At 32.9% G+C, this 13204-nt stretch overlaps 1 protein-coding gene across 8 annotated transcripts; it reads left to right on the top strand.

Moving 5' to 3' along the window:
* The first annotated feature begins 958 nt into the window (after window positions 1-958).
* LOC127098013 (serine/arginine-rich splicing factor SR30) lies at window positions 959-5925 on the top strand. 8 transcript variants are annotated; one of them, XR_007793260.1, is made up of 16 exons: window positions 959-1172; window positions 1656-1762; window positions 2382-2447; window positions 2552-2626; window positions 2729-2837; window positions 2926-2972; window positions 3121-3178; window positions 3615-3664; window positions 3800-3856; window positions 3939-4075; window positions 4160-4207; window positions 4632-4712; window positions 4825-4890; window positions 5241-5274; window positions 5437-5507; window positions 5631-5925. XR_007793260.1 is itself a non-coding variant. In XM_051036512.1 (14 exons), exons 2-13 carry the CDS (start codon window positions 1676-1678, stop codon window positions 5485-5487), a joined length of 819 nt encoding a protein of 272 aa, XP_050892469.1. In that variant the 5' UTR covers window positions 959-1172; window positions 1656-1675; the 3' UTR covers window positions 5488-5507; window positions 5631-5925. The 8 variants fall into 8 exon arrangements, 2 of the variants coding, with proteins under 2 accessions (XP_050892469.1, XP_050892470.1); XR_007793256.1 differs by having other exon boundaries at window positions 4626-4712; XR_007793259.1 differs by having other exon boundaries at window positions 4626-4712; window positions 4825-4955.
* The last annotated feature ends 7279 nt before the right edge of the window (window positions 5926-13204 follow it).

Genomic DNA, 13204 nt, shown 5'->3' with positions numbered 1-13204 from the left:
TACTGTGAACGTCTCTGTCAGTCTTAATATCCACCCATTCACACACTTCTCCATTTTGGTTGAACGTGGACTCAAGCCATTGAATTCTTCTAATCCTTTCACCATCTGAAATTTCTCCATATAAGAAACGGTTCAACGTCCGATTAAGACGTTCAAACGAATTTATATTCCAAAGTTGAATATTTATCGGAGGTGCGACTACTGAAAAAATTAAATCAACATTTCTCTTGTGAATGTATTCAAACATGATTAAAGAAAATAAAATTGAAGGGATTGAAGAAATTGAAGAAAAATGGAAAGAGAGTAAGAAGTTATGTGAAATAATATTAGAGATGTGCATGGTGGTATTTATAGAAGAACCAAAGCATGCATGCGCCAATGCACTAAGCTCTACACACACATAACACATGCATGCGCCAATGCATGTGACGCATACACACATGCACACATGCATGCGCCAATGCATGTGACGCCTACATGCATTGATTTTGCATGCATGCGCCAAGACTCTAGACGCCTCCTTTGATGTTTAGTTAGATGCGTCAGTTCAACTGACGCATAAATAGGGAAAAATGATTATTTTGATATATTTTTTTTAAAATAATTATTTTGGTATTTTTTTTGAAAAATTAATTATTTTGATATTTTTTTTAAAAAATTAATTATTTCAGAATTTAAATTAAAAATACTGATTATTTAAAAAAAATGGTGAAAGATCTTGGGTTGAACAAAAATATATGATTTTACATGTTTTAATACCTATTTATTAATTTAATTTAATTTTTAAATCAATTTTGATTAAACCTTACGAAACCCCATTAAAACTCAAATATTAAGCTATTATTATTATTAAAAAAAAGTTAAAATTATAGTTTTTGTTTATGAAAAATTGTAGATGTCATCATTTTATTGGATGGTTTCAAAAGTTATGTGTTGTATTACTATTGGTGATTACAGAAAGCACATCCTCAAGATTTTGCCTTTTTCCTTTCACATAAAGCCACAAACGGCTAAGATGCGATCGTTGTTCTGACCATGCACGTGTCCCCACGAGATTTTACCTTTTTTTCTTTTCTTTTCTGCGTGAGTGCTGATATTCTCCCTCAATCCATCTTCAAAATTTAGAACACCGTTTTCCATTTTTCGCATCTATCTGTATTTCATCGTTTCAGGTATCTATCTAATCTATAATCCTCAATTTTCTATTTGCATGATTTTTCGATCGCACGTTTGTGTTTTTCCTTTGAATTTTCACTCCCTCTCGCTGTTCCAATAGATGAGTAGGGTTTTGATTTCAATACCAATTTTACAAGCTCTATCTTGATAAATGAACTGTACAACATTTTAAAATAAGGATTGAAGTTTAGTCTTTTGTATCAAGTTACTATCAAGCTATTATGAAGTTATTATCAATAAACAATAATATTTAAGTTCTTACTGTATTATTTTTCTCTCTTTCTTTTTACCTTAATCCCATAACTTCAACAATGGTTATTTTTTGTAAATTCTGATGAGCATTACTTTTTTAGATTATGTATATTTATCTGAGTTAATTCAATGATTTGCATTAAGTATAGCTTTATTTTTAAAGCAGAGTATGGGAATTTATAACTGGACAAAACATAAATCATAGATGTGTAATTTCATCTGTGCAGTTTGTACTTTAGGAAACAAAATGAGTGGCCGGTCAAGTCGCACATTATATGTCGGAAATCTTCCTGGTGATATTCGTCTGAGAGAAGTAGAGGATCTTTTCTACAAGGTACTCATATCTAATTCCTTTCTACAGATTGTAGTGCTGTTAACTTCAATGCTGAAAGACATATACACTTAAGTTATTGATGGAATTTCCGTCTTCATTGCGGTCCGACCCTAGTCACCTAAATGGCAGCATTTGACTTGTCTTCATTGCAGCCTCCGACACCTTCATTGTGTTGGGTTTGAAGGGGTGGATTTAGTCCCACATTGCTTAGAGATATGACCTTTGTTGTGTTTATAAGGTGTCAATCCTCACCTTATAAGCCGGTTTTGTAGGTGATGAGTTTGACCTGACCCAAATTCTGAGATGGTATCAGAGTCTATTCTAGATCACTTGTTGGGCTTCCCGCATCGTCCACGCTTCGGCCTCATTGAGGCCCGAGCGTGAGGGTGTGTGTTGGAATTTCCGCCTTTATAGCGGTCCGCCCTTAGTCGCCTAAATTGCGGCGTTTGGCTTGCCTTCATTGCTGCCTTTTCTATCAAGTATTATGTACCACTTGCTTTTGTGGTAATACTTGCATACATTACACACACATGGATTCACACAATCATGAAATATAGTCAAAGATCAGTATATCTAGATTTCTATTTCACCAATTGCTTTCTTCACTTTCTATATACAGTATGGTCCTATCGTTGACATTGATTTGAAGATCCCTCCTAAACCACCAGGTTATGCTTTTGTGGAGGTATGTCTATATTTCATTTTGAAAGGATGGGAAGGATATTTGTCACACCTTTTTTTTGTTTCCTTGTTTGTTCTGTCTTATGTATATTAAACATTATATTACAGTTTGAGGATGCTCGTGATGCTCAAGATGCAATTTACTATAGAGATGGTTATGATTTTGATGGTTATCGATTACGGGTTAGAATATTTTCCCTTTCTTCTTTTTTCTTTTATCTGCCTCTATAGTACACATTATCAAGTTTAGTTGTATGAAGTTTTGGTCAATATTTGTTACTGTAGGTTGAACTTGCACATGGTGGACGGTCAGATTCATCATCAGTAGACCGATATAGCAGGCATCGCGGTAGAAGTGGTAGCCATGGAGTTTCCAGGCGATCTGATTATCGTGGTATCTATTGTTTTCTCTCTTTTTTTTTGTCTTACTTCCTATTTGTACCTAAAAATGTTCTGGTTGACCCTATTTATTGTCTTTGCAGTTCTGGTGACTGGATTACCTCCTTCTGCTTCATGGCAAGACCTGAAAGTATGGACTGGTTGATGATTTCTGTGATCATTTAATACTTGCAAAATATTTTGTATAGAGGGGGATTAACAACATTTTACATTGAAATCATTGTATTGGTTAAAAATTATTCAATAATATTTGCTGATTCTGGGTTCTAAATGATTAGGATCACATGCGTAAAGCTGGTGATGTGTGTTTTTCTCAAGTATTTCGGGAGCGTGGAGGTAAGTGGATTATGATGTATTTTGGAGTGAGATTTGTGTTTAAAAAATGGTTTATGCAAGGGGGCCTTAACTGCACAGACACTTTTACTCAGCCTTTAGATTAGAGAAAATGTAAATGTGGTACTACATGCAAAGTGAGGGAATAAAAAGTGCAGGGGTTTGATGATAAGCTTTTCTTTGAATACAAAATAAGCTAATATAAAAATGTTGTGAGGTTTTTATTTCAGTAGTCATTTTTTACTTTTAATCGGAATCTCAAATGTGATAACATGAGATATTCTCATACTGATATAGGGGACACGACTAATTTTGGGATACAACAACTCTAGGAAACAGTGCCATTAAGTCTAGGCTTTTTGGACTGATTTATTATTATCATTATTATTTTTAAATATTCAACGGGTAATTCTCAAACACGGGTATGATTTGTATGCAGGCTTAACAGGGATTGTGGATTATACCAATTATGATGATGTGAAATATGCTGTAAGTATTCTTAACCTGTATTAACAAAGAGTTATCGGGTTTAATATTTTACTTGCCTGTCATTGAGCTGGATTTTTTGTGGTTGGCATTTTGACCAGCACTATATTATGTTTCAATTACTGTGTTGTCATACAGATCAGGAAACTTGATGACTCTGAATTTCGAAATGCATTTTCTCGGGCATACATACGAGTGAGTGGATGTTATATTTGGCTACATTCTGCATTCTATTTATGTACTTAATCTCCTTGACATATATCTCTGGTTGGCCCAGGTGAGGGAATATGATCGGAGTTATTCTAGAAGTCCTAGTCGTGATTCAAGGAGGAGCTATTCTCGAAGCCGCAGCCCATATGCATCACGAAGTCGAAGCCGCAGTCTTAGTCATAGCTATAGTGGCAGGAGCAGAAGGTTCATTTTGGTTGCACTGATCAAGTATGATTTGATATGTATTTTGGTAAATTTGAAGAATTGATCAAGTGTTGCTTTTTGCAGTTTGTCTCCGAAAGCAAAACACTCCCGGCGCTCATTATCTCTTTCAAGGTCAGTTTCTGCAGTCTTGATATGTATGCAACTTTTTGCTGTCTGATTTGAACTGTATAGGTTTTTTAGTTTGTATGCTTCCACATAATTGGTAAAATTGAGTTTCATTAAAATATGGTCATCTAATAAGCCTATCATTTGATTATAATTGGCATATACATCTTAGATTGGTGGTATCATACGGTCAATTGAAAATATAAAAACGTTTTACGCCAATGGCTTGTCTAAATTAAATGCTTGATGGTGATACCCATGATGGAATCCAAATAACTTGATAGGAAGATATGATAATATGCTATTCAATAGACTTATCAGCATAATTCTTCATGTGGAAACGTGAAGGGGTGTTAATAAAGTGGTTGTCAGCTTGGCCGTCGAATATAAAATGTTCATTAGGGTTGACTCTCTTGTTTTCTAGATGTAGCCTTTTGCGGCGACCTGGGAACTGCATGTTAGGATCTTGATGGCATGTGGTGCTCAAACGCCTGCAACTTTGTGGTATGAGGTAATGATGTTTTGTTGATGAGCACCTCTGGAACACCTTAATATTGTGACTAACCAAAACACTAATGTTGTATTGATTAAAGACATGGTAACACGGTCTTCCATTATTGTAGAATTGATGACAGTAGATGGATGAGTTGCAATCTAAAAGCTGGATCACTGTGAACATAATACTATTGGTAACAACAATTGCAAATCAGCAGTGATACAGTTCAAAAACTACAAATAACCTATGCTCTAACTTGTGGGTTGAGGTTATCTTTCTCTTTAGGATTTCTTTTGTGGTCCTATATTGAGTTGGTTATATCTTACCAACAATTGGTTCTAGGTATCATGAACCACTCACAATAGAATTTTAACGCTTATGCATGACATAGAGTTCAATTGCTTTCCCCCTCGACTAATCTCATCTCATCCTTTTGGTTACACCAACTTTGATGTGGAATTTAGACTTGTGGAGCAAGTCATCAAACTTTTCATATCACATTCTGGATACTAAATTGAGTTTCGTTCATTTAAACATTTGCAGATCCCATACGAGATCCAGATCCCCGAGCTCGTCTGTAAGTTTTATCTAAATTGAATAGTTTGAGATTATTTAGAAACGGGAAAATGCAGTTGTATTAAGATTTTCTTTACAGTTGTATGATCTTTCCCTAAGATACCAGTTCTGCAAACCCAAAACCAGTTTTAACTTTTATTCCACTGTTTTGTGTGCAATGCAGCCTAGACATTACCGGAGTCGCAGTCCTAGCCAAAGTTCAAGGAGCATGTAACAATCTTGATTGGCTTATAAGTATGTTAATTGTCTTCAAACTCCTAGTCATTCTTATATTCTCGTAGTTTATTATAAATTTACTATCTCTATTTTAAAGTTTCTTGATCTTCTAATGATAGAGATCATAAATCTGATTGACAGGTGAGATCTGAATGCTGTCAATGTATTTAATCTGGGGAGACCACTACTGGACATGCATTTTCATTCCGTGCTAAGGTCCAATATACTATAGCTCATTCTTGTTTTGTATTTGAATCTTAAATTTGACAGGCGAGAAACTGTGAAACAAACCTTATGTGCATTTAAATTTGAAGTGGGTGATTAGAACAAATTGAGATGATATTGTATTAACCTGGGCGTTTAGTAGTTTAAACCTGTCATATTGGATTGGCTAGTTGTTATCTTCTGGTGGTATTCATGCTTGATTTTTATGACAGATTTGTGTTGTTTTTCTCTCTCAATATCTTTCAACCAAGTAAAGTATATGTTTTATTGAAAAGAAAACATATAGCAAACAGATTTTGAGATTAACCAGAGGATGTTGATTCTAATGGAAGAAGTTTAGACTCTTATAATGTAGTGAACTAATGTTTTTAGATTAGAGTTATTCATATTAATATTCGACACATCTTAAATATTATTATTTCAAATAGAGCAAACTTTTTTTATAGAAAAATTGAGTAGAGCAAGTTTCAATTGAATCTAACAGAATTTAACATAAAAATCTAATAAGAAATCAAAGATTTTATTACAATGATACATAACTTAAAATTGGAACAAAAAACAAAGGCGTGTTTGTTTACAATGATACATAACTTGAAATTGGAACAAAATACAAAGGTGTGTTTGTTTTATGATTGTAAAACTTATTTATAAGAATGTAAAGATTATAAATTTAAATTCATCATATTTATAAAGTTTAATTTACCTAATAAAGACTATATTGTTATACTGAATACTTTGTGCCAGATTTGAATATGGAGTCCTACTGTGGGTGAATTTATGATCGTCTTTAAAAATTAACTCAAGAATAAAATATTTTTCGGCAAGATATAATTTCTACTTATTTATTATTTATTTTTAAATAAATGAACGGGTAGAAAATTGCATGTCATGAATATGAGAATGAAATTAAGTAATTATTCATATATTCACTACTTACAATTATTTTTTAAAATATAAATTTTATAATTCAAATATCTGTTTTATAAAATATTTGGAAACAAGATGCTCATTGTTATTTTAGAAAATGAAAAATGAAAATTGCAACCGCAACACACCCCAAGTGAAGTGAATAAGTAAGATAAAATCTTTGGTACCTATTACCTAAGTTGAATATCGGTACCTTTTCTTTAGTGTAAATTGTAAAAAAAATATTTTAAAATAAAATAAAATAATAAAATGATGTGACATTGAATGTGAATCGTAAAAAGTAATAATTTATTTTTAAAATAAAATAAAATAATAAAATAATGTGACATTAAATTGTTTGATTAGTTGAGGCTACCGATATTCAACTAATTCATCATTTAAAAAAATTAATTTTAAAAGAATGATAAATTCTTTGGTAGCCATGAATCTAAATTGTATCGATACTTTTTGTATAAATTATAATAAAAATTTAATTTAAAATAAAATAAAATAATAAAGTGACGTAATATTAAATCATATTATTTGATTGATTGAATCTATTAGTACCCAATAAAATTCAATGGTATAAGAATGTTCAGCTTAAAATGTTACTAGAAAGGTCAATGGATTTTAATATGAATAAAAATTATATTACAATAACAATTTTTTTTTTGTTATTGGCTAATAAAAAGAAAGAAGCAAAACAAAATTAAATGCGAAAGAGAGTTTCCGCATCATTAACTATAAGAGTCATTAACACTAAGAATGTAGGTAAATCTTCCGCATCCCTTTTGAAGAGGGTGTTTTTTTTTTTTGAGAGTGCGAATATATTCATAGTAATTATAGGTGGATGACCTACTACAATATAATTTTCGTAACTTCTTCTTCAATTAAAAAAAAAAGTTTTTGCAACATCATCATCAAGTACAAGAATGTGGGTAGGTTTTCCCGAACACTTTTTGAAGATGGTTTAATATGTTACTCTAAGCACATATTCTTTTTATAAAATGTGAGATTTTCAATATGCATGGTTTATTTTTTCAATTAGATACAATTTTTGTAGTGTTGGGATATCTCTTTGATTTATTTTTCTTATTAAATACAACTTTTGTAGTGTTGAGACTTACTTCTCTTTTAATTGATTAATATTTTAATATTTTAATATATTTTTTTTATGAATTAATTATTATCATCTAAGTGAAAGATAGTTAAATTAATTATTTAGTTTATTAAATATGAATTGACATAATTAATTAATTATATTATGATTAATTATTATTAAATATTAATTATTAATTTAAATACTAATTATTAATAAATTATTTGATTGAATTTTTTTATTTGAATGGATCATTCATGTTCTCTTTTAACTATTAAGTATTGGTCCATTAAACCAAAAGATAGTTTACCTTTCATACTCCCTCACTCAATAGTTGTCTCTCAAATCTTTAAAATATATTGTTCGTGATATAAATCTCATTTAATAAATTTTTTATGAGGGTCGCCAAAGCTCTTTACTGTTTGCTCCTTTATATTTCACTCATCATTTCGTCGACTTCAACCAAATCAACGCATTTGATTTCACACACCTTTGTCATCCACAAATTGGAAACAAAAACATAGAAGCGACAATTTCTCCCAAAACAAAGCCCTATAGTAGGGATTATGTCTTCCACAATATTGATTCCATAAAGTCTCAAATGTTTATTTTTCGGACATTACTCATTAAATTTCATATCTTATCACACACCTTGGCTAAATCCTAAAATTACACTCAAAATTCAGATTCCAATCTAAGTGCGCATCAATTACACAACAAACTATCTCTAAAACAAGCTAAGTCAAAGATAAAAAAAGTACGAAACTTAAAATCCAAACGCACCCCAACACCTATAGGAAAACAAAGTTTTAAAAAAGTCAAGATTTCAAAATCCAGATTTATCTTATTGAAATCCAGACATGTTCATTTAAGTATTTTTGCTCAACCTTTCTCTCTTCTTCTCTTTCATTTCATCAAATTTGAACAAGTGAAATAGAGCTAACCACTACCTATTCATACACCATGATTTTCAATCTTTCCCACAACTTCTACTCCAGTACATTCAAACTTAACACATTTGTCAAATTCTAATCCATTACATACAATCTAGGATCATTTATCTCTCGCATTTGATAAGTTTCTCATTTTGTTATTATTATTATTTTTTAATTTTGATGCGCGTATTTCCTAAACAGGTTATAGTTATGCTAAATTAGGTTAAGTATAATATAAATGTATTTATTTTCTTCTGATTAGATTTTGTTTGAAATTTTGAAGCCCCCGCTGCTCCAGTACATGTTGTACCTGGTGTTGAACCCAATATTTTATGCTTGATGTCTTCCGGGAGACTCCCCAGACCTTTCACTATTTATTCTATATGCACACCATGATAATAGGCACATGTAGGAGGGAGAGGTAAGATAAATAATCGAATTGTCTGTGTTAAACATCTATGTTATAACAATTGAATTGTTTGATGATAATGTATTTATTTATGTAGTATTAGGAGACGTTGAAATGTATCAACCATGATAGAAAGGTAGCAAAGTTTTTACAGCCGAATGAACCATGGTTTTAGGATGTCTTGCAGTTATCTAGGCCGAAGGATTTCTGCAGAACTGCATATGGTTATATTAACCATGTTTATTGTCTGCATTTTTTTAGAGATGACACATAAAGACGTTGCTGTTTCATCTTCAGATCAATGAAAACACTTAATGATATATCATGTTTCCCACATCTTTTGATTACAGGTAGATTGTTATATCATTCTAAAATTAGTAGACCTGGGACATTGGATCCGATGATGACATATTTAGGAGCTAATTTGAGTGATGTCCAGTGAAGATAGATGACACTAAAAGATGTCATGCCAAATTTTCTTTCCTCATGAAAAATCATGTTGACCACCTGAATGTGGTTGTGGGTGTTGTTGATGATAATGCACAAGTTGCATATCATAGAGTATGTGCATTGAGGTCAATTTCATGGTTTTTGATGGCACAATCATTTTTGTGGACAAATATGCGACCATGTCGATATTGTTTACATTAGATACTTCATTGACTTTGAAAGAATTCACGAGTACAATCATGAGGCATCTTGTTTGGTGTACCTATAGTCCAAATTAGATGAAGGTAGCCAATGGAAGACGAGATAATTGACATGAAACAACTGTCTATTTACGATAAATTTTTCACCCTTATAGATATTAATTTCATAATACATTTGTTAGACCATTACTGATATTTCATCGGAACCATTTTCACACACGGATCCATCAGTATTTTCCACGTCTCTCTGGCTGAGAATATGTTGAAGACTAATCTGAGGAATTTTCATGTGTCTGCTCCATTTTCCCACCCAATGGGAGTTAGATGACAAAATCTTTCTTGACTACACTCGACTGCGTCATGTGGATGACATTTGTTTCGCGTCATATGGTGAGCATCGTTAGACACAACCTTTGGAGATGATATCAGGGTACTCTGGATGGTTGACTTGTGGATCTCGACTTATGTACCCACATCTACCTGAGCAAGTATTGCGACAATTTGGATATTTGCATTGTATACTCATAGACCTCATAGTTGCTTCTCTTGCCACTGTCCCCTGCAAAGATGTTGATGGGATATTCGCAAACTACAATGGGCCAGAGGATGTGCGTAGTGTTCCAGCTCCTCGTCTATGGAGTGCAGTATACTATTACATCTAATAGTTCTATAAAGTGTCTCGTCCTTGCATGCCACTAATGCAGGAAAAAACCTCTTTAGAATAACTCATCAAAAGATACTATAGGATGAACATGAGAGGGAAGATCATCTGGTGGATGTATTATTGATATGCCACTACAATGAACATCTTGGGCCAGAGGATATGCGTAGTGTTCCAGCTCCTCGTCTATGGAGTGCAATATACTATTACATCTAATAGTTTTATAAAATGTCTCGTCCTTGTATGCCACTAATGCAGAAAAAACCTCCTTAGGATAACTCATCAAAAGATACTAGAGGAGGAACATGAGAGGGAAGATCATCCGGTGGATGTACTACTGATATCCCACTGCACTGTTTCTATTGGGAGAGAGGTATTAGCTAAGGGCAAGTACCAGGAAAGCACTCTTGAGAGGACCACTCTGCATGCAATTTTAGTAAAGGCGCAACATGCGATGCAATATAGGAGGCAAAGGAGGAAAAATGTCGTTAGATATACCTAGTAGTGATATTTTAATTTGTATTTTAATATTAACGTTTCAAACATTTGTATGATTAATTTTTTTTTTACGAATGACTGATGTCTGATTTACCAACATTTTGGTTGACAATTTGATCTTATTAATGAATGACTAATTTGCATGGTCCATTGTGGGTATGATTTAAAAGTGATTTATAATGTATATTATTTCATAATAATGAAAATTTGCTTCAAAGTTACTGTCAAGGGGTGCAAATACTATCTTAGAGTTTGTTTGAATTTTGAAATCCTATTCCATCCCCTTTTTAACCATCTTGTGATGAAACACAAACCCAAGCCAATGTGTGAGGTTTACCTAAAAATTGAAATATAAATTTTAATAAGGTATCTCGGAAGATTGACATCCAACTTTTTTTTTGACAAAATTAAGAGTCAATATGATAAAGTGATTTTGTTGTAAAATGAATGTATCCTACTTCCAATCTCCGAACGCTACAAAAGACATTTTCAAGTTTCTATAGGATGTGTGGTCACTACATGTAGTGAGCATCACCCTACTTTTCACTTGGATTAAAGTTAAATTTATTTTGTCTAAATCATCCTGAATGGAGAAACCTAAACTCAAGAATGGAGAAAATCGAACTTTCAACACAAAACAAAGAAAAACCCCAAATCAAATTATCTCAAGAAACAAGGAGCATGATAGGAACAAATCCCCCTTTCATTTTTCTTAACTAGAATTGAATTTTAAATTGAGGTTTTTCCCTTTTACCTTATTTTTTTATACAGTTCAATTTGTGAATAGAATAATAGTGTATAAGGTGGCAATTGCATTATACATGCAATTTAGGGGTGGACAAAATTTTCCAACCCGACCCAAACCGACCTATCCAAGGGACCCGAAAACATGCGGGTTGGGTCAGACAGTGCATCAGGTTAACTGTTTGCAAGGAAATTGGCTCAAATGTGTATATTTGGTCGGTTTATGATGTTGTATTTGGACCCATGGATGTCCAAACCCGACTGGACCAAGAAGGAGAGTTTTAGCTATATGTTAATTAACTGGACTTGACAAATTAATGGGTCCATGAAAGTCCATTTTACTTGGCCCAAAACATCAGACTTTGTCATATAGTCAACACTAGGGTTTCTTCAGTTCTTTCATTCCTTCAGTTCTATTCATTTCTTCCTCCACCGCTAAGGTTTCAATTTTCATCTTCTTCTTCAATTTTCCGTCGCCGTTTGGTCATCAACGAGCACCACCATGCCACTAAGCCACGATTCACCATGAATGTAAGTTCTTCTTCGTTCTCTTTCTCTCTTTCTCCTTCTATCTTTTTCTATCTTTCTGCACCAAACTTGAAATTGCAAACTTAAACTTGTCTTTGGAAAGTTGTCTCTATTTCTGATTTTTTGGATTGCTACCTTGAACTTGTATTATGCAAACCTTTGATTTTGGTTGTTTTCTAAACTTATTGTTTGATGTGTTTTGATTATTGGAAAACAATCAACATATATATGGATGCATTAAGTACTTATTGTTTGAAAATTTGTTTGAAAACTTTATAGGAACTTATTAAATCGACCTAAGTACATGGTTTTAACTTTTAGTACTTATAGGTTTGTTTTAATACTTATAGTTTGATGTATTTTGATTATTGGAAGATGGAACATGGAGAAAGGAGCTTGCAAGGAGCTGGATAAGGGAGCTTGCAAGGAACTGGAGAAGGGAGCTTCCAATTCATGATGAAATGAGGACACATATATGTGATCGTTCTCGAAAGCCTTGTGCGCCAATGAATCGTGCTAGGTTTTTTCTAACATCTTCTGAAATTCTGGTATCAGATATGAGATGTCGAAGGTAATGTCACGACACTGATATCTGAACAATACAAACAGGATAAAAGATACAGAATAGTAATGCAAGAGACACAAGCAATTGTTAATCCAGTTCGGTGCAAACTCACCTACGTCTAGGGGCTACCAAGCCAGAAAGGAAATCCACTAAATAGAATCAGTTCAAAGACTCTGAGTAAACAACTTCAAGTTACAGTCTTTTCACCTAATCTCTACCCATGTGACTTCTACCTAAGAACTCTTAGATATGAGATCCTACTCACTCCCCCTCAATCACAGCAGTGATATAAAACAAGAATTACAATGAAAAGGAGACACTCTTCTAAGACACATACTTGATCTTGCTTAAAAGCTTCAATCAAGTAAACACACACTCATGCTTAAAAGCTTAGAGTGACAAATTATAACTCAAAAATCAGACCAATTCAATCATCTATGGATGAATTGAATGGCTTACAATTCGCACGACCACACAAGACTTAAACCCTTATTC

The sequence above is a fragment of the Lathyrus oleraceus genome, chromosome 6 (assembly GCF_024323335.1).
Source record: "Lathyrus oleraceus cultivar Zhongwan6 chromosome 6, CAAS_Psat_ZW6_1.0, whole genome shotgun sequence".
NCBI classification, from domain to species: Eukaryota; Viridiplantae; Streptophyta; class Magnoliopsida; order Fabales; family Fabaceae; genus Lathyrus; species Lathyrus oleraceus.
This window is presented reverse-complemented; position numbering and strand designations above follow the sequence as displayed.